The sequence below is a fragment of the Nycticebus coucang genome, chromosome 2, assembly GCF_027406575.1.
Source record: "Nycticebus coucang isolate mNycCou1 chromosome 2, mNycCou1.pri, whole genome shotgun sequence".
Lineage (NCBI taxonomy): Eukaryota > Metazoa > Chordata > Mammalia > Primates > Lorisidae > Nycticebus > Nycticebus coucang.
Window position 1 is genome coordinate 116,918,709 of NC_069781.1, and position 25,697 is coordinate 116,944,405.

Sequence of the window (25,697 nt, forward strand, 5' to 3'; positions counted from 1 at the left end):
CTTGCCTCAGCCTCCCAAGTAGCTGGGACTACAGCCCAAATGCCCAGCTGTGTTTTGGTTGTAGTTATCATTGCTGTTTGGAGGGCCGGGGCTGGATTCGAACCCACCAGCTCTGGTGTATGAGGCTGGCACCCTAGCTGCTTGAGCTACAGGCGCAGAGTCATGGTTAGCTTTTTGATGAAGTCCCAGCTCCATCCACACTGCCCCTCACACCAGGCCCCTATAGGGGCCCTGTGTATGTATCTCTGAGTCTTGAATGCACAGAACATACCCCCCAATACACCAGCAACTTCTGGGGCTTCCGTTGACTTCTGTACAGAGTAGCCTCTCCTTGGGTAGGCAGACCAGCTGGCTCCAGAGTCTGAGGTTCAACATCTGGGGGCTACTATTGAGGATCTGAGTCTGGGGCCTGCATCCTGGGGTGTGGGGGCCAAATTCTGGACCTGTATCTGGGTCTGGTGTCTAGGCTCTGAATTCTTGGGTCTAACCTCTGAGTTGGGGTCTAGGAGCTAGTTGGGGTTGGGATCTAGGCTCTGGAGTAGAGTCTGGACTGTGATCCTGGCTCCAAGGCCCTGAAGGGGTCTAGGTACAGGGTGGAACAGGGGTCCTCTGTAACTCCCAGCCCATCCTCCCCTCTTCACCGCTCTTCTCCCTCTTCCCTCCTAACTTCCTCTCCCTTCTTTCCCCCATCTCTCCGCCCCATCCCTCTCCCTCTTTTCCCTCTCTCCTCCCTCCCCTTCCCTTTCTTCCCTCCCCTTTCCCTGTCTGCAGCCTCTCCCCACCCCTCCTCCCTCCCGCTTCCCTCCTCGACTCCTCCCCTCTTCGACCCTTCCCCTCTCTCCTTTCCCTTTCCCTCCGCCTCCCCTCTTTCCTCTCCTCCCCTTCTCTCCTCCTCCTCCCCTCCCCCGCCCGCGCCGCAGCGACAAGATGGCGGCGGGTGGGAGCGGCGGGCGCGCGTCCTGCCCGCCGGGGGTCGGGGTCGGCCCGGGCGCTGGGGGCGCCCCAGGGCCCAGCGCCAATGCCGCCGCCCTGGCCCCCGGCAACGCGGCCGCCGCCGCCCCCGGGCCCGCCGCCCCCGCCGCGCCCTCCCAGCCGGGCCCCGGGGCGGACGCGCAGGCCGCGGGCGGGGAGCGGGCCGAGGACGCGGCGGGCCCGGGGGCGGCGGCGCTGCTGCGCGAGCCCGTGTACAACTGGCAGGCCACCAAGCCCACCGTGCAGGAGCGCTTCGCCTTCCTCTTCAACAACGAGGTGCTGTGCGACGTGCACTTCCTGGTGGGCAAGGGGCTCAGCTCCCAGCGCATCCCAGCGCACAGGTGGGCCGCGCGACCCCGCCCGCACCGGACCCTGCGCCCAGGCCCTCCGCTCGGGGACCCGGCCCCTCCACCCGGGACCCTCCGTCCGGGGACCCTCCCCACTCGGGACCCTGCTTCCAGGACCCTCCGCCCGGGGACCCCTCCACTTGGCATCCGAGGCCCCCCTCTTTGTGATCCTCCATCCCTGTGTTCAGGGACCCCCGTATTCCCGGACCCCTGATCTCTCCACTCCGCCTGCAACCCCTGCCAAACCCAGGCTTTGCCACCTCTGTGTCCCCCAGCTTACGACCCCGAGCCCTGAGATCTCCATCAGAGACCCTCATACCTTTGGGCTCCCTGTCCCGTGTTTTTGGATCCAAGGGCCCTGCCACTCAGGTGAAAGACTGCAGCCACAGTTCTCCCCAACCCTTTAGAACCTGAGACCCTTCTTAGGATCACACCACCTGAGCTAGAGACTGCCACCTGCCATCTCACTGATCCCTCCTCAGCTACAGTTGGAAGGCGACCCTTGGGCCTGAGGCTGCCCCTTGGCCCTGCACTGCTCCATCCTTGCTCCCTGAATCCTCACCCCAACCCCAGACCCCTGCCCAAAATGCCCAGGACTCCCATCTTGCAAATCCCTCCTTCCCAGAAACCCCACCTCCAGCTATGGGACACCCACCCCCAATCTAGGACCCTCCCTAGACTGCCTTTCTGGAAAAGGAATTTCTGAGCCTCAGAGGGCACTGTCTGGGGTACAGCCTCCTGGCAGCCCACTGGTTGTTCCCTCTTGCCTTGCCCTCCACTTCACGGGAGGTGTGGGGGGAGGGGCTCAGACTTTCTTGCCTATGGGGCCGATGTGGCCTGGAATGTTCCCTGGGGCCTACCTTGAGCTGTCTTTCCTTCCTGACCTGTATGTAGAGAACATGGAGACAGTTCTTGGATATTTATGTACAGCTGAGTCTCCTCCGGTTGGGTGTTCCCCACTGTAGTGCTCAGAGGTTCCTGTCTGTGGAGGGTCCCTGGAACCTCCTGTGGCCTACCCCTTCCCTGTCATCCAGAGGAGCTATGCCCCTCTCCCTTTCTCCCTCCCACAAGCTTGGAATTGGGGGCTGCCTGGTTTGTACCCCCATTGGTGGGCTTGTTATTCTGGAGCTTTGGGGGAGGGATGCATGCAGCTGCATCTCGCTTGGCAGCAGGTGGAATTAGAGCATACCAAGGTTTCTGTTTGAGGGGACTGGATGAGACTCCTCAGGTGCTGGCTGACCTTGGGGCATGTAGTTGACTGCATTTGAGGGCCTGTTGGCTGGTAGCAATGTAGGGACAATAAAGGTGGAGTGAAGATCCCCAGAGAGAAGCAGGCTAGGGGTCTGGCCTTGCCGGTGCTCGGGAGGGATCTGGCAGGAGATAGAGGGTTGACTAAAGTGGGATGGGCATGGTACTGCTTACTCTCGAGCAATGCAGGGTTAGGGGCGCCTACCCCTGCTCAGTCAAAAACTTAACTACTAATAGCTTCCTGTTGACCATCAATAGTGGATGAACACATATTTCGTGTGTTAGATGCATTAGATATTGTAATAAAGTAAGCTGGAGAAAAGAAAATGTTATTAAGGAAATCATAAGGAAGAGAAAATGCATTTTCTATTCATGAAGTGGAACTGGGTCATCATAAGGGTCTTCATCCTTGTCATCTTCAAGCTGTGTAAGAGGAGAGGGAGTGGTGGGTCTTGCTATCTTATGTGTGGCAGAGGTGGAAGAAAATCCACATATGAGTGGACCTGCACAATTGGAACTTCTGGCGGTTCAAGGTTCGCTGTTTCTACCTAGTGTTTTCAGAAGGGTCTGGAGGGGATGACTACTCCCTGAGTGAATGATGCTTACAGTGTATACAGTGCCCGGGCCAGGCTGTGAGCTCCAGGCCCAGAGGAGGTGGGCAGGTGGGAACCACAGCAAGGCCAGAGCAGGAGCACCACGGGGGTGGTCCAGAGTGGCCAGGTCTGCTTTGAGGTATGGAGCAACCCATTGCCAGGGCCCAGGAGTGAAGCCTCGGGAACAGCAGGCACAGACTTAAGATGGGACAATAGGCTTGTCAAGGAGTGGCAGGAATGGAAAGGAGAGGATTCAGCTCCTCTTGGGGAGGAGGTGCATCCCTATGACCAAGTAAGGAAGCAGCTTGCCAGGTGAGGGAGAGTTGGGCCATACTGTGGGACACCGGGTCTCCCAGACATCTAGTTGAGTGTTATAAAGTGAGGATAGGCTTGGTTGGAAGGGGTGTTGCTGGACTGGGGCTGAGATGCGTGGCTGAGTATTACAGCCCAAGTTTGCTACACTCAGTTTCCACACCTGTAAAATGGGCTCACTCAGATGCATCCATTCTGTGGCCTCGGGAAGGCATGGATCTGATGAAGTGCTTCTAACGGTTTCAGAGGACTCGTCCTCTACGCAAACATAGAAGGTGGGAATGGATCCAAAGCATGAGACAGTACCTTTAAAGCCGTGAGAACAGACAGCAGTGGGAAAGAACACACCTCAATGGGTGAGGAGGTGGTACTTCCCCCCAGAAGAGCTCCAATCAGCAAGTGCAGAGACTTCTAGAGGATGTTATCCCCACTCCACATCCGTAGCAGGCTGGCCTTAGGGACTTGCTGTAAAGAGCAGAGTAGAAAGGTGAAGGAAGTAACCTGGCTGTGGGGATCCCGGGACCCCCCACCACCACCAGATAGCCAAAGTTAGCATCACAGGTGATGTGTGGGTGTGAGATGCCCCTGATTTGATGTCCCCATAACCCCAATGGCCTAAATGGCACCCCCCTAAAAGTCCATATCCTAATCCCCAGAACCCATGTGACCTTATTTGGTAAAAATCTTAAATTAAGGGTCCCAAGATGAGGTTGTTCTGGATTATCCATGTAGGCCCTAAATCCAATGACCAGTGTCCTTGAGACAAAAGAGAAATCAGCATAGAAGATGGAGGGGGAAGACCAAGCGATGTGGCCATAAGCCAAGGTATGTCTGGAGCCCCCAGAAGCTGGAAAAGGCAGGGAGGAGCCTCCAGAAGGACAGTGTTGCTGTTAACATCTTGGTCTTGGACTTCAGCCTCCAAGACTGTGCAAGTGTAGATACCTATTGTTTTAAGCTGCCCAGTTTGTGGTCATTTCTTGCAGCAGTGATAAGAAATCATTTACACCCTGTCTCATAACTAGAAAACAGATACACCCAGAGCAGAGATGACCAGCAAGACACCTGGCCAGTCCTCAGACTGCCAAGGTCACAGAAGACAAGGAATGTCTGAGAAACTCAAAATCCAGAGGGGCCCAGGGAGAAGCAAGAACTACATGCCACATGGGGTCCCAGTTGTGATCCCAGACAGAAAGAGGACCTTATGGGAAGGAGCAGGCCAATGCAGTAGAGTCTGGCTTACAAATGCAAAGCATGGCAGGGACCTGCAGAAACTTCTAGAAGGGCTGCTCTCCCAGTGGTCTGGACTGGTAGTCTTCTGGGGGCCCAGGCATGGGCATGGTTGCAGGCTGGGGCTCTATGTAGCCTGAGCTCTAGGGCAGGGTGAAATAGATGTGGCAGAGGGAGGGCCTGGGACCACAGCATAGAGGTTGGCATTTGTGGCAGGAGAGGAGGCCAGTGACTCCACAAGGCTTCTGGCCTATTTTCTAGTCCCAGATAAGCCCACATCCAATGTTATCTCTTCAAAGCCTTGCTTGGAGGCCTGGCACACAGTAGGTACTCAGTAAATATGGGTTGGGTAACCTGATGGAATTAAATGTCTATTCTGTCAGGGGGGCTCAAAGGAAGTATTGAGTGTCTTCAGGGTGGTACTTTTGTAGTGCAGATCAGCCAGTCCCATAAGATTACCCTGTTTCCCCGAAAATAAGACATCCTCTGAAAATAAGACCTACTTACAGGAAAGATAAGACATCCCCTGAAAATAAGACCTAGCGCATCTTTGGGAGCACACCTTAAAATAAGACACTGTCTTATTTTGGGGAAAACAGGGTAGTATCTAAATATCTTCATTCTGCCAGGTGAAGTGGCTCACGCCTGTAATCCCAGCTTTCTGGGAGGCTGAGGCAGGTGGATTGCCTGAGCTCACGAGTTGGAGATCACCCTGAGCTACAGCAAGACCCCCGTCTCTAAAAATAGTCAGGTGTTGTGGTGGGTGTCTGTAGTCCTAGCTACTCAGGAGGCTGAGGCAAAAGAATCGCTTGAGCCCAAGAGTTTGAGGTTGCTGTGAGCTATGACCCTACGGCACTCTACCGAGGGTGACAAAGTGAGACTCTGTCTCAAAAAAAAAAAAAAAAAAAATATATATATATATGTATCTCTATATATATATGTGTGTGTGTGTGTGTGTATGTATATCTTCTTCTTTTTTTTTTTTTTGTAGAGACAGAGTCTCACTTTATGGCCCTCGGTAGAGTGCCGTGGCCTCACACGGCTCACAGCAACCTCCAACTCCTGGGCTTAAGCGATTCTCTTGCCTCAGCCTCCCGAGTAGCTGGGACTACAGGCGCCCGCCACAACGCCCGGCTATTTTTTGGTTGCAGTTCAGCCGAGGCCGGGTTTGAACCCGCCACCCTCAGTATATGGGGCCGGCGCCTTACCTACTGAGCCACAGGCGCCGCCCCTATATGTATATCTTCATTCCATCATTGGGCCTTGAGCAAGGCAGAGAACTATCTAGAAAGCGGAAAAATCTGTCTTAGGGTCTCTTCTATTTCATCGGCCAGTTTGTGTATACTTAGTCCAGTAAGACATTGTTTGATGATTCTTACTTTCTGGTATGTTTGAGAACTGCTAAGCAAATTCTTCCCAGTTTTGTCCTTTGGCAAGACTTTCAGCTGGTCGCACACAATTACTCTTCTAGAATTGGTCACCCATCCACCCATCTATCCATCCACTCTACAGATGTCCACTTGAAACAGTGCTGGCTACAGGGGGTGAATATGGCTGAAAAAAAAATCTCTTTCATTTTAAAACTTAAATTCTAACACAGACACCAGCAAATTAATGTAAAGGGCCAGAAAGTAAATATTTTTGGTGGGCCACATTGTCTCTGTAGCAGCACAAAAGCAGCCATGAATCAATAACATGTAAATGAATGAGTATGGCTGTGCTCCAACAAAACTGTTTACAAAGACCAGTAGTGGGCTGGCCCCTGGCCTAGTGGTTTTTTTTTTTTATTTGCGTGATGTCATCATAGTTCACTGTTGGCTTAACCTCCTGGACTCAAACAATCCTGCTTCAGCCTCCTGAGTAGCTGGGACTGCAGGCACGCACCACCATGCCTGGCTAATCTTTCTGTTTTTAGTAGAGACGGTTCTAATTCTTGCCAGGGCTGGTCTCAAACTCCTGAGCTGAAGTGATGGATCCTCCCCATCTGGGCCTCCTAGAGTGTTAGGATTATGGGTGTGAACTACCTTTGCCTGGCCCTAGTGGTTCGTTTTTTTTTTTTTTTGTTTTAGACAGAGTCTTACTATGTTGTTCTTGGTAGAGTGCTATGGCGTCACAGCTCACAGCAACCTCAAACTCTTGGGCTTAAGCGATTCTCTTGCCTCAACCTCCCAAGTAGCTGCGACTATAGGTGCCTGCCACAATGCCCAGCTATTTTTTTGTTCGAGTCGTCGTTGTTTAACAGGTTCTGGACCAGGTTCAAACCCCCGAGCCTCGGTATATGTGGCCAGCACCCTAACCACTGAGCTATGGGTGCCGAGGCCCTAGTGTTTCCTTTTGATCTTCAGAATCAGTTGGTTAAGTCCTAAAGGAATTTATAGGGGAAACTGGTCTTCCCAAAGTTACCAACTTTGATAATTATTGTTTTTGCTTTGTTTTTGTTTATTTGTTTGTTTTCTTAAGAGACAGTGTCTCATCTGTCACCCAGGCTCAGTGGTGTGATCATAGCTCACTACATTCTCAAACTTCTGAGCTCGAGTGATCTTCCTGCCTCAGCCTCCTGAGTAACCTGGGACTGTAGGTTGCCACCACTACTGGCTAATTTTCAAAACATTTTTCTTTTTTTTTTTAGAGACAGAGTCTTATTTTGTCGCCCTCAGTAGAGTGCTGTGGTGTCACAGCTCACAGCAACCTCCAGCTGTTGGGCTTAGGCGATTTTCTCTTGTCTCAGCCTCCCGAGTAGCTGGAACTAACAGGCGCCTGCCACAAGGCCCAGCTATTTTTTTGTTGCAGTTTGGCCAGGGCCAGGTTTGAACCTGCCACCCTCAGTATATGGGACCGGCACCCAACTCAGTGAGCCACAGGCACTGTACTCAAAACATTTTTTGTAGAGACAGGATCTTGGCCATGTTGCCCAGGCTGGTCTTGAACTCCTGAACTCAAGTGATTCACCCACCTACCTCAGCCTCTCAAACTGCTGGAATTACAGGCCTGAACCATCCACTGTGCTCTGCCTGTTTAGTTATTTCGTAGGATTGTCTTTCGTAGTGAATATTATCTGTCCCCATGAAACACTAACTCTGAAGCTGCTCCCCAGCCCCTGGCACCTACCATTCTACTTTGTCTGTATGACTCTGGTGCCTCTAAGAACCTTCTGTGAGTGGAATCACTCAGGATATGTCCTTCTGCATCTGCTTCTCTCACTGAGCAACATGTCCTCAAGGTCAGAGCCTTGTCATGGCTGAGTGATGTTCTGTTGTATAGATGAACATGTGTTCATCCACTCACCTGTCCTTGGGCACCTGAGCTGTTTCTATCTTGTGGCTGTGGGGAATTGTGCTGCTGTGAACCTCTGAGTACAGGTTGTTGCATGGACAAGCGTTTTTTATTCTTTCGAAAGGAGAAGTGGGCTAAAGATGTGTGATGGGGAGGCCAGTGGGGTGTGGGGCTAGGGGCTCTTGGTAGGCACGAGGTACTTGCACAGGAGCCAGCAGGAGATGGGTGGGTGGCTGGTTCTGATTGGTTCATGAGGGTGACTGAGGGCTGGGTGTCCTCAGGGGACCTGAAACCTGGGAACCTGTTATTGCATCTGAGTTGGGTACTGGAGGTGCTGGCTGGAGCCCCTGACTGCCTGTGTCAAGGTAGATAAGATTCCATCCCAGGCACAGAGAGCCCACGTTGGGCTGACTGTGGTGTCTCTTGCTTTCCGTTTTTGAAGCATCAAAAGATTTCCCCACCGTGCTGGGTGCAGTGGTTCACACCTGTAATTCTAGCATTCTGGGAGGCCAAGGTGGGTGCATCACCAGAGCTCATGAATTTGAGACAAGCCTGAGCAAGAGTGAGACCCTGCCTCTAAAAAAATAGCTCAGTGGCTAGGGCACTGGCCACACACTGGGGCTGGTGGGTTTGAACCTGGCAGCCGGGCCTGCCATACAACAATGCCAACAACAACAACGACATCAGTAACAAAATAGCTGGGCGTTGTGGAAGGCACCATAGTCCCAGCTACTTGGGAGACTGAGGCAAGATAATTGCTTAAGCCCAAGAGTTGGAGGTTGCTGTGAGCTGTGATGCCATGGCACTCTATCCAAGGGCAACATAGTGAGACTCTGTCTCAAAAAAAAAGCTGGCTCGGTGCCTGTGGCTCAAGCAGCTAAGGTGCCAACCACATACACCTGAGCTGCTGGGTTTGCATCCAGCCTGGGCCCGCCAAACAACAATGACGGCTGCAACCAAAAAATAGCTGGGCATTGTGGTGGATGCCTGTAATGCCAGCTACTTGGGAGGTGGAGGCGGGAGATTCGCTTGAGCCCAGGAGTTGGAGGTTGCTGTGAGCTGTGATGCTATGGCACACTACCCAGGGTGACAGCTTAAGGCTCTGTCTCAAAAAAAAAAAAAAAAAAAAAAAGCTGAGCATTGTGGCAAGCACCTGTAGTCCCACCTACTTGGGAGGCTAAGGAAAGAGGATCACTTCAGCCCAAAAGTTTGAGGTTGCTATGAGTTTTGATGCCACAGCACTCTACCTAGAGTGACAAAGTGAGATTCTGTCTCAAAAAAAAAGATTTCCCCACTGGAGAACAAGATGCTTTTTAAATCAAGAAAGAAAAGACCCACACTAAGGTACTTTATTTCTGGCCTGGCACTTGTATCTCAGCAGCTTAGGGCATCAGCCACATGCACTGGAGCTGGTGGGTTCCAATCTAGCCTGGGCCTGCCAAACAGTGACAACTACAACAAAAAAATAGTCGGGTGTTGTGGCCGGCGCCTGTAGTCCCAGCTACTTGGGAGGCTGAGGCAAGAGAATCACTTAAGTTCAAGAGTTTGAGGTTGCTGTGAGCTGTGATGCCATGGCACTCTACCCAGGGCAACAGCTTGAGATTCTGTCTCAAAAAAAATAAGAAGAAGAAAGGTATTTTATTTCTGAAACATCACGTGGGATTGAAGCACATGGGCCTAGGGCACTGGCTGCATGGTGACAGTGCCAACCTTGCAGTGGGACTAGCAGGCAGCTGGGTGGCGGTCATAGCACAACACAGATGGGTGGTACGGAAGAGCAAGATGTCTCCTCAATCTGGATCCTAGAAGTCTGAGATCAAGGTGTGACAGGGCTGGGCTCCCTCCATAGGCTCAGGGGAAAGACTTCTCTACCTCCCCAGCTCCTGTGGGCTCCAGCTATCCCTTGGCCTGTGACTGCATTACCATAGTCTCTGCTTCCATCCCCACATGGCCATCTCTTTGTAAGGATAGCAGCTGTGGGATTCATCTCAACTAATTGTACTTGCACAGGACTTTTCCCCAGTAGGTTCTGTGTGAGGTTCTAGGTTGGTGTGGACACCCTTTTGGGGGATACTAATAAACCAACCATTCTCGGTTTCTGACCTGGCCCTAGGAGCTAAGCTAGACATGCTGAGGGCCTGGTAGGGCAATGAGGTGATTACAGTAGGAGCCCAGCCTTCTGGACCTGAGATCCCCAGGAGACAAGGGGAAGTGTCATCCTGTGGGAGTGAGAGGCACTCCCATCAGGGCTTGTGAGCTTTGCCCAACCTGGGGCATGTGGACTGGCTCAGAGGTTTCTGGGCAGGGGGTGGGTTCCCAGAACCCAGTCAGTATCTGCCATAGTGGGGACCCTGGGGGAGGGATTGTGGGACCTCACAGGCTGAGGGCAGGCACTCTGCAACTAACAGGCCAGCCATGTAGCTGGATGTCTCCCCCAACTCTGCTCTGTGAGGACCATATGTGTACAGCACCAAGTATTGCTATCTTATCCTGGTCAGTGTGGAGTTCTCCCCTGCCTCTCAGCTAGGCTGAGTGCTGGGGTCACAGCTGGCTTCTGTGGAGGGCCAGGAGACCCCACCACAGCCTGTCTGTACCCACCACAGCCTCTTGCTACTAAGTGAGCTCCATAGCAGTCCCAGGCTAAGTGGGGCCCACAGGCCTTCTCCTCTATGCTGGTACTGGTCCCTGGGCCTTGACATTCTTTTCCGGAGACTCAGCCCAGCATAGATGATCCCACAGAGCTGCCCTAGGCTTTGCGCTGTTTGAAATGTCACATTGCTTCCCTCTTACCCAACTCTGGAGCTGTATGACCACTCGGACTTTTGTCTGCTTCCCTCCATGAGAGCCAGGCCCCGAGCTTGCAGCTCTGAGAAGTGGATGTTGATTGAAAGTGAATTAGCAAGTGAGGAAATGATTGAGTGACTGAATGAATGAGTGAGCAAGTTAAATGAGTGAATGAATGAGTAAATGAGTGACCGAGTGAGTAGATAGTAGATGAATGAGTAAATGAATGAGTGAGTGAATTAGTGACTGAGTGAATGAATGGGTAGGTGGATGAGTGAATGAATGAGTGAATTGGTGGATGAGTGAATGAGTGATTGTGAGTGGATGAATGAGTGAGTAGATGGATGGGGGAGTGAATGGGCAAATGAATGAGTGGATGAAAAGAAGATGAGTGGGTGAATGCGTGAGTGAGTGGATAAGTGAAAGAGTAGTGACTTGGATGGACAGATGTCAACTGGGTTGGGCAGAGGGGAACAGGCCCCATGTGATCTCAGGAATGTCTTTTCAGCTGTGGCCTCTCATTGCTACTGACCCATCTGAACTGCTGCCTTGCTCTTGATGCCTGCTTTATGGAAGTATCTGCCACTAGGGTGCTGGGCACAGTGTCTGCAGGGGGCTGGCAAAGGGGTCCCCAGGAGAGCAGCCATCCTTACACACCCACTGCAGCTATTGGACCCCCCTGCCCTCCTGCCAGCTGTGCAGTGGCAGCTGACCAGTGTCTTCCTCTCTCCCGTGCCAGGTTTGTGCTGGCCGTGGGCAGTGCTGTTTTCGATGCGATGTTCAATGGGGGAATGGCCACCACGTCCACTGAGATCGAGCTGCCTGATGTGGAGCCGGCTGCCTTCCTGGCCCTGCTGAAGTAAGGCTCTTTGGGCCCTTCTGATGTGGGGGTATGGGACCTGAGGGAAGAAGCTGGTATCAAGAGATTCAGAGAATGGAGACCCTGGAAATCCCAGCTCCAGAGCCCACTGCTCCATGAAGATTTCCAGAACGGGCCTATGTGGTAAGGGGTGGGCTTGGAGGTTCCCCTTTTTATAAATTACTTTGGATCTTTTATGTTGCGATATAACTCTCACACCATACAATTCACATGTTTCAAGTGTGTATAATGTAGGGCTGCTGCGGTGGCTCACTCCTATAATCCCAGCACTCTGGGAGGCCCAGGTGAGCTGATCAGTTGAGCTCACAAGTTTAAGACCAGCCTGAGCTAGAGTGAGATGCCATCTCTAAAAATAGACGGGTGTTGTGGCAGGTACTTGTAGTCCCAGCTACCTGGGAGGCTGAGACAAGAGAATCACTTGAGCCCAAGAGTTTGAGGTTGCCGTGAACTATGATGTCACAGTACTCTATTGAGGGCAACAGAATGAGACTCTGTCTGAAAGAAAAATAAAAAATAAAGTGTATAATGTGGTTGGGTCCAGGGGCTCAAACTTGTGATCCAGCACTTTGTGAGGCTCAGGAGGGAGAGTAGATTGAGCCCAGGAATTTGAGACCAGCTGAGCAACACAGCAAGACCTTGTCCCTACAAAAAAAATTTATTTATTTTTGAGGCAGAGTCTTAATTTGTCACCCTCAGTGGAGTACTGTGGCATCATGGCTCACAGCAACCTCAAACTCTCGGGCTCAAATGATCCTCTTGCCTCAGTCTCCCGAGTAGCTGGAACTACAGGCACCCACAACAATGCCCAGCTAGTTTTTAGAGACAGGGTCTCACTCTTGGTCAGGCTGGTCTCGAACCTGTGGCTCAGGCAATCCACCTGCCTTCACCTCCCAAGTGCCGGGATTACAGGCGTGAGCCGCCACCACCCAGCCCTACAAAAAATTAAAAAATTAGCTGGGTATGGTGGCTCTTGTAGTCTCAGCTACTCGGGAGGCTGGACTAAGATATGTACCACTGTATTCCAGCCTGGGTAACAGTGAGACCCTGTCTCATACACAAAGAGGAAGGAAGGAAGGGGAGAAGGGGAAGGACAAGTGTTAGCATGGGTGTGGAAAAATTGGAAGCTTTTGCCCTGCTGGTGGGAACATAACATGGTGTAGCTGCTGTGGAAAACAGCTTCATGGATCCTCAAAAGACTACACATAGAATTACTATGAGTCCCAGTAATTCCACTCTTTGGTACAGACCCAAAGAATTGAGACCAGGACTGGAGGAGGCACTTGCACACCCATGTTCACAGCAGCATCATTTACAACAGCCAAAAGGTGGAAGCAACACAATTGTCCCTCAACAGATGAACAAACACAACATGGTCCATCCTCACTTGGGAATATCCCTCAGCCATGAAAAGGAAGGAGTCTCTGACACAGGCTACAGGTGATGGACATTGAGGACATCATGCTCAGTGAGAGAGGCCTTTGTGAGAACACAAAGGACAAATTCTGTGTGATTCCACTCACAGGAGGTCCCTAGAGTTGCCAGATTCATAGTGGCTTAAAACAACACAAATTTATCCTCTTTTTTTTTTTGTAGAGACAGAGTCTCACTCTATGGCCCTCTGTAGAGTGCTGTGGCCTCACACAGCTCACAGCAACCTCCAACTCCTGGGCCCAAGCGATTCTCTTGCCTCAGCCTCCCGAGTAGCTGGGACTACAGGCGCCCGCCACAACGCCCGGCTATTTTTTTTTTTGGTTGCAATTTGGCCGGGGCCGGGTTTGAACCCACCACCCTCGGTATATGGGGCTGGCGCCTTACCGACTGAGCCACAGGCGCCGCCCCAAATTTATCCTCTTATAGTTCTGGAAATAAGAAGTCCTGAAGTCAAGGCATGGCAGGTCTGGTCCCTCCTGTGGGCTCCAAGGGAGAACCTGTCTCCCACCTTTTCCAAGGTCTAGAGGCTGCCCACATTCCTCAGCTCGGGGCCCCTGCCTCCCCCTTCAGAGCCAGCAGTGCACCATCTTCTATTCTCTCTGCCTCTGAGCTTCCTGCCTCCTTGTGTGAGGACTCTGTGGTGACACTGGGCCTCTGGGTCATTCAGGATGACCTCCCATCTCAAAGTCCTTATCCCACCTGCAAAGGCCCTTTGCCATGTGAGGTGACATAGCCACACGCTCCGGGGATTAGTCTAGGAATGTCTTTGGAGCTATCACTCTGCCAACCCCAGGAGTCTTAGTAATCAAACTATGACTTGTTTGTGACTCCTGGAAATGATCTAAAACGCTCTGTGTGGGCTCCTAGAGGAATAGGCCTCCTGGGCACAGAGGGAACAGAGGTGCCCGATAACACCTTCTTGGATTGTTTCCTAAAACAATAAGTAAATGCTGGACTTCTCCAATTGTCTCAGCCTTGTTTAACCTGGAGTGAGTGAATGCAAGGAGTGGGAGGAGATGCCCAAATGGCCTGGGAACTCCCATGGCTCCTCCCTTCTTTGGCCCCTGGGGGCTTTATGGTCTGTGGTACAGCTGGTTCCTCTTCTCCCAGGGCAGCAGAGGCCTCTGCTCCTCTGCCCCCAGGGTCCATCTGCCCCTACAATGTCTAAGAAGCAATCATACCTCATGCATGTGAAGCCTCATCTTCACCTGCTTCCTGGATCTCACCCTAAACTGGCTGTTCTCCTGGTTCTCACTTTCACTCACCCCACAGCCACCACCCCTAGAGCCTGCTCTGGTATTCTGAACACAGCTCAGCTTTGTTTGACCAGTCCATTTCCAGGGCAGTGGGGCAGCTTTATGTTTTTTCTGAGACAGAGGCTTTGTCACCCCAGCTGGAGTGTAGAGGCATCATCATAGGTCACTGCAGCCTCCAGCTCCAGGGCTCAAGTGATCCTCCTGCCTCAGCCTCCCAAAGTTCTGGGACTACAGGTGTGTGCCACCATATCCAACTAATTTTTGTTTTTTGTTTTTTGAGACAGAGTCTCACTATGTCACCCCTGGTAGAGTGCTGTGACGTCACAGCTCACAACAACCTCAAACTCTTGGGTGTAAGTGATTCTCTTGCCTCAGCCTCCCAAGTAGCTAGGATTACAGGTGCCCACCAAAACACCCTGCTATTTTTTTTATTGCAGTTGTCATTATTGTTTAGCTGGCCCAGGCCAGATTCAAACCCGCCAGCCTTGGTGTATGTGGCTGGCGCCATAAGCACTGTACTATGGGCGCTGAGCCCCAACTAATATATATATATATATATATATATATATATATTTAGAGAGTCTTGCTATATTGCTCAGACTAGTCTTGAACTTTGGACCTCAAGCAATCCTCTCACCTTGACCTCCCAAAGTGTTGGCATTATAAGTGTCACCATCTCATCCCACTTGAACAGCCAGCTTTGTTTTTGTTTATTTATTTATTTTTTTACACTAACTTTGGCTGATTAGATATTTATTTACTTTTTTTCTTTCTTTCTTTCTTTTTTTGAGACAGAGTCTCACTTTGTCCCCTGGGTAGAGTGCTGTGGCATCATAGCTCACAGTAACCTCAAACTCTTGGGCTCCAGTGATTCTCTTGCCTCAGCCTCTGGGTAGTGGGACTACAGGAACCTGCCACAAAGCCTGGTTATTTTTATTTTTCATTTTATTTATTTATTTATTTTAGACAGACTCTCACTATGTCGCTCTTGGTAGAGTGCCTTGGTTTCACAGCTTACAATAACCTCAAACCCGTGGGCTTAACCGATTCTCTTGCCTCAGCCTCCCAAGTAGCTGGGACTACAAGGTACCCACTACAATGCCTGGCTATTTTTTGGTTGTAGTTGTCATTGTTGTTTGGCAGGCCTGGGCTGGGTTTGAACCTGCCAGCTCTGGTATATTTGGCTAGAGCTCTAGCTGTTGAGCTACAGGTGCTGAGCCTATTCATTCATTTTTTCTGACAAGAGTCTCACTGTGTCACCCTCTGTAGAGTATTGTGGCGTCATAGCTAATAGCAACCTCAAACTCTTGGGCTCAGGCCATTCTCTTGCCTCAGCTGAACAAGTAGCTGGGACTATATGTGCTCACCACAGCACCCAGCTATTTTTAGAGACGGGGGTCTCACTTTTGCTCAGGCTGGTCTTAAAACTTGTGAGCTCACGCACTCCACCTGCCTCGGCCTCCTAGAGTGCTAGGATTACAGGTGTGAGCCACCGCACCTAGACTCTGGCTATTTTTTAAGATGGGGTCTCACTCTGGCTCAGGCTGGTCTTGAACTCCTGAGGCAATCTACCTGCCTCGGCCTCCCAGAGTGCTAGGTTTACAGGCATGAGCCACCACACCTGGCCCTACCAGCTTTGTTTTTGAAAGATGTATTTCACTGACCACACAATCCTATTTTATTTTATTTTATTATATTTTATCCCTAGCGTGTGAGGCCACTAAGGTATCAACTCTATTATTGCCCTCTACTCTGGTAACAATTTATCCTTTTTAGCTGTACAGTTCTGGGGCGTTTAGTGCATTCACAGACTCATGCAGTCATCACCACCATCTAGTTCCAGAGTATTTCATCACCTCAAGGGAAACCTCATCTCTATCAGTAGTTACCCCCCACCCTCTCTCCAGCCCCTGGAAACCACAAACCTACTTCCTGTCCCTGTGGATGTGCCTGTTCTAGACATTTCATGTAAATGGAGTCACACTGTGTATCCTTCTGTGTCTGCTTCTCTCACTAAGCATGATGTCTATGTAGACGGGTTTCCAGATGTGCACTCGGATGGAGTAGCATGTAGATGGGGTCAGCTTCTTGCACATTTCCATAGGTGATAGCCTAAAGGTGTCCCCAGGTCAAAGGGCAACCAACTCTTTGCTGCTTATGAAATGTTTTGGGGAATCTTCCATCTGGTGAGGTGGGGTGTTGGCTCCTACTGGCTTGAAAGAGGGCTGCTAAGTCTGATGGTCTGAGTGATCACTTGGCACTGTCCCTGGGCTCAGCCACTTTACTCTGTCTCATAGCCACCTATTTCTGTCCCCTCAGATTTCTCTACTCAGACGAGGTTCAGATTGGCCCCGAGACCGTGATGACCACACTGTATACTGCTAAGAAGTATGCCGTGCCCGCTCTGGAGGCCCACTGCGTGGAGTTTCTGAAGAAGAATCTCCGAGCTGACAATGCCTTCATGCTCCTCACGCAGGTGGGTAGGGCCTGCCAGACTCTGCCTGAAGAGAAATACTGGTGTTGGGTTCTCATGGATTTTTCTGCATTAATTGGAAAAAAAAATTACAGCATGATATTGTTTACTTTGATTTCAGGGTCTTCCAGTGCCCTTTGCATCCTGTGTCGATAAGACTCAGGGCTGGGGTTGTGGGTGACTCATGGGAAGGGGTATGGGAAGCCACCAGGGCTGTGGGGTGCAGTGACCATTGACTGGTCAGGTTTGTCTTCTCCTAGGGTTTTCTATCTTGACCATAGGCCATTGGTGATGAGGTCATTTTGGGAATGTCCCTCTTCTCCCTGGGGAAGAGGCAGGTTGACGGGAGGGGCCAGGGGTTAGAGGGGACCCCTGTCAGGCTCTGTGGAGTCCAGGAGTAGCATTTGGAATGGGGATGGGCAGGCAGTCATGGTGGGGCCTGAGCTCCTGATCTGACCCAGATGAGGCTGGTTGGGGGCAAAGGGTGGGTGGGCAGGGCCTGAGACCTGGAGGGGACAAGTAGTACAGGATTCCCAAATGGGGCGAAGGCTCACCTTCCCTGGTAGACAGACCCAGAACCCTCTTCCTTATGGGTGGAGAGAGGCCTTTGGTGGCCACGCCAGTTGGTACAGCCCTCTTGATGCCCCTGCTGCAGGTTCTGGGGTAGAGCCATTGCCTTGGGGTATGGTCTCTCCAGTTGCAGGGGGATGAGGGCATCATGTGGTCTGGAAGCTTCACCAAGTTGGTCCGGGCCTGCTTACCTCCACCTGGGTCAGGGCCTGGACCTGGGCGGGGCCGTTGGACATAGGCTTTTGCCTTCTCTGGCCTTCGCTCTCCAGGAGGGACTGATTCTTTCAGCCCCTGCCTTGGCCTTCTGGGTGAATCTGTCACAGGCTGGGCACCAATGTCTCTCCAACATCTCTTCCAGGCACGACTCTTCGATGAGCCACAGCTGGCTAGCCTGTGCCTAGAGAACATCGATAAGAACACCTCGGATGCCATCACTGCGGAGGGCTTCACTGACATTGACCTGGGTACGGCCGGCTGCAGCAGGGGCCATGCAGGGCCCGAGTGAGCCTCAGACGCCGGGATCTGAGCTGGCCTCAGCTGGAGAATCGGGGGGCAAAACCATGGGGGCTCTGGGCTGGGGGCCTCCGAGGGAGACTTGCCACGTACAGCCCATCATTAGCTTGGGGTGAGCACATGCCCAGGGGGTATGGCCTTGGTGGAAGGGTACAAAAGAGGGCACTGCTGTCAGCCTGGGGTCACCACGATCTCAGTCACAGAGACCATCTCCTTCTCTTAGAACCACACCAGCAAACTTCTCCAGCAGAGGGTCCAATGGTCATTATTTTCGGCTTTGTTGGCAAATGTTGTCTGTCTAGACCAGTGTTTTTTAACCTCTTTTATCTCACAGCATACTTGAACCTATAGTTAAACTTCTACAGCACACTTAAATTATGTTGATAAAAAAAAAAAGAGTAAAAAAAAGAATATACTTAACTGTGCTTTGAACTTCTTTCAAAATAATTTAGTTAATGGTCTTTAAAAATTTTCGTGGGGCCAGGTACAGTGGCTGATGCCTGTAATCCTACCACTTCTGGGAGGCCAAGATGGGTGGTTTGCTAGAGGTCAGGAGTTCAAGACCAGCCTGAGCAAGAATGAGACCCTTTCTCTACTAAAAATAGAAAAACTATCCGGCCACCTATAGTATAGCTCCTTGGGAGGCTGAGGCATGAGGATCACTTCAGCCATAGGAGGTTGAGATTGCTATGAGCTATGATGCCACAGCACTCTACAAGGGCAACATAGTAAGGCTGTATCTCAAAAAATAAAATGAAAATAAAAATTTTCATGGCACACCAGTGTGCCACAGCACACCAGTTGAAAATCACTGGTCTAAACTATTGACCTCTGCCTTTGTAGCTTAAAACAACCCAAATGATAGGGAAATGTATGGGAGTTGCTATGTATTGATAAAACTTTATTTGCAAACACAGGCAGGGGACCAAGTTGCAACTCCTAACTTTAACTGCTGACTTCTGCATCAGGCTAGCTATCTCCTGCAGGGTGGGCATCACTGGTTACACAGTCACTTGCCCTTCCCTGCAGACACACTGGTGGCTGTCCTGGAGCGTGACACTCTGGGCATCCGGGAGGTGCGGTTGTTCAACGCCGTTGTCCGTTGGTCTGAAGCTGAATGTCAGCGGCAGCAGCTGCAGGTGACACCTGAGAACAAGCGGAAGGTTCTGGGCAAGGCCCTGGGCCTTATCCGCTTCCCACTGATGACCATCGAGGAGTTTGCTGCAGGTAACAAGTGTCCAGGGGGCCTGGGCCAAGGGGCTGGCAAGGGAGGAGTGTGACCCCCCCCATGGCCTTGCTGGGTTGCTCGGCTACGTGCATCTGCCTCCACTCCCCCCCAGGAACAAACACCTGCTTCTCAGTGCTGACAATAGCACTCCACTGTGTTCATTGCGGAAAACGTGGGAAATGCATAAAAATACAAAGGTGGTGACAAACCTGATCTGTGAGCTATGAGCCCACAGGTGCATCTGTGGCCTCCACAGCCCTGGTCTGTCCACAGGCAGGTTTGAGGCCATTGGTATTTGTGCACTGCTGGCTGCTGGCCGCTGAGTGTCTGGTTGTGTTTTGGTGTCACCAGTACCAGGACTCTCATTTTGTCAGCTCAGGCATCACTATCCATGATGAGCCCGTGGACAGTGACGCCTGTGGCCAGGGGCAGCCACCGTGACGCCTTGGGGTCATCTTCTGCAGTGTCTGGAGCTCCAAGGTGATGTTGTTTGGCTTGTGTGGCCACTTACATCCTGGGGTTGTGTGTCCCTGGAGTGAGATAGTCATGGAAGGTCCCAGAGGGGCTAAGAGATGCAGCCCTGTGGCTGGTGCACACTCGCTGTCCCATCATTCCCAGGCCCACATGGCCCCTGATCTTACCTGACTTTGGGTCACCAGATTTAGCAATAATAACAAATAATTTTTTAGCATAAATATCTCCCATGCACTACTTGGGGCATACTTACTCTAAATATCATTCCTTGTTAATCTGAATTCAGATTTATTCAATATTCTACATTTAATCTGGGGATCCTCTGGGTGATTTCAGATTTATTCAGTATTCTACATTTAATCTGGGGATCATCTCTGGGTCTGAGGGTATGCCCTCAGAGGAAGTCTTTGACAAATCATTTGTTGCCCCCGTGCCTGCCTCGCATCTAATGGCCTGAGGGAGTCCAGCCCACTATGCAGGCAAAGGACCAATATCTGCTTGTCCCTTGGGGGACATGGCCCCATCCCCAGCTCTCATCGTGTCATCTTTTGGCCAGGGTGGGGGTGGCCCTAGGTTGTGCAAGACATGTCAAGGAACATTCAGTAGGCATTGGGGTGGGGGTGCCTTGTCCCCAGGGGCCTGTCCTTCATGCTATTACCCAACTGTTGCTACCTCCGTGTCCTCCTCAGTACCAAGAGGTCCTGGCTGTGCCTCTCATGGGACCCTCCAACTTGGGTGCTCTTGCTGAGCAGGAAAAGCCTGAGGAGGCAGCTGCCCATCTGCAAAGGTGGTAGTGGTAGTGGTAGGGGTGGGGGTCTGTGCTATCTCCGCCTGTACGCAGGGCTCTCTGTCTCTTTGAGGCCTGGGGCCATGTCTTGCTCATCTGGGAATAACAGAGACACCTGATATTGTGTCATCTGCATTTTACAGAGGAGTATCAAGACCCTGTGAGAGTCACCCACCAAAGGCTGTGCTCAGCACTGGGGACACATGGTCACTTCTTTGTGGTGGGGGTGGACAGTGGAATACTTAAGGTGTAGGTACAGTTGAATCCAGAAGTGGCTTCCCGCCCTGGAATGGAACTGTGGCCTGATTGTCCCATCTGCCCACTCCCCAGCTTGGTTTTAGGATTAAGCCTTCTCCCTGGCTGGCGCAGGGTGGTTGAGTCAGATAGTGCTGGGTGAGTGGAGTAAAATATCCCTCCTCTCTGTGAATCCAGCCACGCCCCCATGCAAAGCAGGGTGGTAGTGGCACAGACAGCGACTTCCTCCAGGGTCGCTTGGTATATGGTTGGGAGAACCATCTTTGCTCAGAGAGTAGGCTAAAGGCCCAAGATACATCCCTGCTCTGCTGCATGTGTGGTCATAATAACATCCTGGTATGTTTTTTTCCTGCAGATATTTCTTTTTAAAAAAAACAGTGTGGCGGCGCCTGTGGCTCAGTCCGTAAGGCGCCAGCCCCATATACCGAGGGTGGCGGGTTCAAACCCGGCCCCGGCTGAACTGCAACCAAGAAATAGCCGGGCGTTGTGGCGGGCGCCTGTAGTCCCAGCTACTTGGGAAGCTGAGGCCAGAGAATCGCTTAAACCCAGGAGTTGGAGGTTGCTGTGAGCTATGTGATGCCATAGCACTCTACAGAGGGCCATAAAGTGAGACTCTGTCTCTACAAAAAAAAAAAAAAAACACAGTTGTTATCATTCTTCATTTAATAGTTTTATTCAGTCTTCCTTATTCACTTAATCTGTAAGTCTAATTTCACCTGTTATTTTTTTTTTCTAATTTAACTTTTTTTATTTTTTGAGACAGAATCTCACTCTGGTGCCCAGGCTATAGTGCTGTACCATCAGCCTAGCTCACAGCAACCTCAGACTCCTGGGCTCAAGCGATCCTCCTGCCTCAGCTTCCTAAGTAGCTGGGAGTACAAGCGCCCACTATAACACCCCACTAGTTTTTCTATTTTTTTTTTTTTCTATTGTTGGGGATTCATTGAGGGTACAATAAGCCAGGTTACACTGATTGCAATTGTTAGGTAAAGACCCTCTTGCAATCATGTTAGTTTTTCTATTTTTAGTAGAGACGAAGTCTCATTCTTGCTCAAGCTGGTCTCAAACTCATGAGCTCAAGTGATTCTCCTGCCTTAGCTTCTTGAGGAGCTGGGACTACAGGTGTGAGCCACCTGACTTCTCACTTGTTATTCAAATCTCTGTTTAAACAGCTGTATCACAGGGCTGAGCTAAGCATTAATCCCTGAGTGATCTGGGAAGGTGGGCAATGCCTGGTGCCCAATGAGGCCTTGGTCCCAGTGAGTGAAGATGGGCTTCTCTGATATCCTTGTTCTTCCTGGAGGAGGGACAGTGGAGGGCAGGAGTGGGAGGCTTTAGGTCCACTCTTTTGCCCCTCCCGGCCTCTCTACCCAGAGTCTGGCCCGTCCAGTCACCATCGCATGTCTGCTTCTGCATGTGGCTGGGATTGTTACCTCCCTGTTGGTCTAAGCATTTTGAGAATTGATTTGGGTGCACCCTGGCCAGGAGGCAGCTGTGCCAGCCAGAGGCAGCTGCGAGTGACCCTCTCCAAGGCCGATGTCCCAGTGTGGCAGGCAGGGTGGCACCTCTGCCACTGTGAAGTGAGGGGTGCTCCCTGCACTAGTGTGGCTGGTGCCTATCCCATGTGGGGTGGGACCCTGAGATCTCACATAGTCATTGAGCAAGACTAAGTCAACTCCTGGTCTCTGGGGCTGTTCCCCAGGCGTGAGAAGGGGTGGTGGATGAGAGTGGTCAGTGGTGGTGGTCCCCTGCATCCTGGAAATCCAGTGTAGACACCCCTTCGAGACATCTCCTCCCACATGCCTTTCTGTGCCTGCAGGCCCCGCGCAGTCAGGCATTCTGGTTGACCGTGAGGTGGTCAGCCTCTTCCTGCACTTCACTGTCAACCCCAAGCCCCGCGTGGAGTTCATTGACCGGCCACGCTGCTGCCTGCGCGGGAAGGAGTGCAGCATTAATCGCTTCCAGCAGGTGGAGAGCCGCTGGGGCTACAGTGGCACCAGCGACCGCATCAGGTGGGGGGCAGGGCGCAGGGGGCAGAAGCAGGGACCAGCTGTGGTGGGGAAGTGGTGGCAGGGGAGCAGGTAGGAGAAGGGAGAGGGCATGGGGGAGGAGGATAGGTTGGGGGGGGCATCTTCCTGCAGGCCAAGGGCTGTGCCCACCTCTGGGGTGACTCAGGCCACAACATAGCAGAGGCCCCTTCTGGTCACTCTTCAGTCCCTGGGTGTTTACTGGGCCGGCTTCTGTTGCCCGCTGCTGCAGGTTCTCGGTCAACAAGCGCATCTTCGTGGTGGGCTTTGGGCTCTACGGATCCATCCATGGACCCACCGACTACCAAGTGAACATCCAGGTCTGCCACCAGGTCCTTCCCCTGTCCCCAGCTCTACTCCATGCCCATTTTCCCTAGCCCCTGCCCTGTCCCTCCGAGGCCCCTGGGCAAGTGGGTCAGGGCTTGGAGGGTTCCTCACCTGTATCCAGGTGCTGAGTGTCCCCGTTCCCCCCAGATCATCCACACGGATAGCAACACCGTCCTGGGCCAGAATGACACAGGCTTCAGCTGTGATGGCTCAGCCAGCACCTTCCGTGTCATGTTCAAGGAGCCAGTGGAGGTGCTGCCCAATGTCAACTACACAGCCTGTGCCACACTCAAGGTGCTACCATGGGTCGGGGTGGCCATTTCGGACATGGGGCTGAAGTCCGAGGTCTCTGGACTCAGCCTCCTGGGCCCAATAGAGTCTGGGGACCAAGGGGTGAGGATGTTCTGATCTCACTTTGGCCCACCCCCTACAGGGCCCGGACTCCCACTATGGCACCAAAGGCCTACGCAAGGTGACCCATGAGTCACCCACAACAGGGGCCAAGACCTGCTTCACCTTCTGCTATGCTGCTGGGAACAACAATGGCACATCTGTGGAAGATGGTCAGATCCCCGAGGTCATCTTCTACACCTAGGCTTCCCGCCGCACTGCCATCCCGTGGGGGGACAGCCAGGTCCCCAAGGTCATCCTCTACATGTAGGCTGCCCCATGCTGTGCTCCCAGCCTGGCTGCCCTTGGCCATCTGTCCACTCCCTGCCACCTTTCTCAGTGTCATGAAGGGGGCTGCCCTTTGTCCATGGTGACGAGTGAGGCTGCTTATTTCGCAGGAGCAGGGGAGGTGGCCAGGCTGGGGCCCTTTGAGACAATCCCTCAGGACCCGGGGCTGGGCTGCACTCGCCCTGCCCAAGCAGGCCTGAGCCAGGGTTAGCAGCCCCTGTAGCTCAGGGCCCGTGAAGGGTGTTTCATGTTTATTCTATTAACTGCACATGGCAATGCACTCGGGATCCCATTTCTCTGCTAGGCGACGCTGTGTGGGGCTCCTGGAGCCATGGGTGTGGGTCTCGTGCTCCTTTTGTGTTTGTCAGTTCATTAGGCACATGGAGCCCCACCTGCTGTGTGCCCCAACGCCAACTCACCCTAGGATTGTGGCCTGAGGCCCTCAGTGGGGGTCTGGAGCCCTGTACTGTCCTGGCAGTGGTGTCCCGTCAGGTCCAGCCCCAGCCCAGAGGGCCAGCGGTTTGCGCTTTCCGTTCTCATCCACCTGGGGGACCCAACCAAGAGCCAGTGCTATCTAGCCTCTCTGGACAGGCCCCTCCTAGTCCCTGAAGCTCAGAGCAGGGCCTCAGGTCCTGTGTACTTGGGGTCGGGCTCCAGCAGGTCCCCAGCCGGCCTGCCCTCTGTACATACTATAGCCCAGCCTGCCCTGCCCGACCACTGAGTCAGCACTTGCCCTGAGGTGCTGGAGGGACAACCCCTCCCCACCCCATGTGTTTTCTGCCCCAGTGACCCGTACTGGAACCTGTATCCTCCCCAAAGCCATGGAAGGTGTGTGTGTCCTCACACCACAGCCCAAATGATTTTTTTTAATAAAGGAAAGAAACACACCTTCCCTGAGCTACTGCATGCTTCTTCCCACCTGGGGCATTGAGGGGCAGGGGTAGGTCTGCCAAGGGGATGCCCCCCACCCTAAGAGGTACAGTCAGGCCCATGCATCTGGTTCTGCTATCACTGGAGGCCACATGGGCCCTCTGGGACCCTGCTTCCGCCCTCTTGAGCACCTGTAGCCTATACAAGGCTTGGGTGGGCTAGAGACTCTTCCCCGACCTTTGCTGTTTTCTCTGTGGCAACTGGCCTCCCCAAGCCTGACAGGTGGAGCAGTGTGCTTGGCTGCCCTGGGCCCCCTGTGGACCCTGCCAGCATTTTCCAGAGCATTAGCTGCCTACTTGTTTCCAGGAACCCACTGAAATTAACAGGATAGAGTTAAGGACCCTAAAATGGGGAAGTCATCCTGGATTACCTGGCAGGTCCAGTGTCAACACAGGGTCATCATAAGTGGAGGCAGGAGGGTCAGAGGCAGAGAGAGACTGGAAGATGCTGTGCTGCTGGCTCTGAAGATGGAACAAGGGGTCCTGAGCCAAGGATGCAGGTTCTTCCAGTACCCCCAGGAGGGACCAGCTTTGCCATACCATGATGTTAACTCAGTGAGGCCTTGCCCACACTCGGACCTCCATCCAGGACTGTGAGAAAAATCTGTGCTGAGACACCAAGCCCATGGTCACCTGTTTCAGCGAGAGGAGCCTCACACAGAGGACAAGCAGGTTAGGGAAGGTCCATAGGGTCTGGCTGTGCTAGGGTGCTGTTTCTGGAAGAAATTCATCGTAACTGCAGTCCAGTTCCAATGTCCTTGTTACCTTCTAGCTACATTGTCTCTGTGCCCAAATCTCGTGTGACTGCTTCACCTGCCTAGGCTTTAGAGAATTGGGCCCAAGGGAGTTAGGGTGTGATGGTGGTGGCCAGTTGCCTGCCCTATCTAGACAGGGCCTCCTGTGGGGCAAGATAGACCACACAGTCTGCCCAAGGGAAAATATATCAGCTAGAACCAAGCAGGATAACCTCATAGTGACAAGTGGTATGACTCAGGGATGGTCTCCAGTGTGGTTTCTCTGGAGAGCAGGCCAGGGGCCAGTGTGGGAGCAGACAGGGTAGTCAGGATGATGCTGGAGGAGCAAAGGACCAAGGGTCAGGGATGGGGGTTATCA

At 52.4% G+C, this 25,697-nt stretch overlaps 1 protein-coding gene across 2 annotated transcripts; it reads left to right on the forward strand.

The window, feature by feature from the left end:
• Positions 1-897: 897 nt before the first annotated feature.
• On the forward strand, positions 898-24,552 carry BTBD2 (BTB domain containing 2). 2 transcript variants are annotated; one of them, XM_053581099.1, is made up of 10 exons: positions 900-1,044; positions 1,159-1,313; positions 11,496-11,615; positions 16,643-16,799; positions 17,725-17,830; positions 18,909-19,106; positions 22,443-22,635; positions 22,883-22,970; positions 23,125-23,271; positions 23,411-24,552. In XM_053581099.1, exons 1-10 carry the CDS (start codon positions 928-930, stop codon positions 23,570-23,572), a joined length of 1,443 nt encoding a protein of 480 aa, XP_053437074.1. In that variant the 5' UTR covers positions 900-927; the 3' UTR covers positions 23,573-24,552. The 2 variants fall into 2 exon arrangements, with proteins under 2 accessions (XP_053437067.1, XP_053437074.1); XM_053581092.1 differs by having other exon boundaries at positions 898-1,313.
• Positions 24,553-25,697: the final 1,145 nt, after the last annotated feature.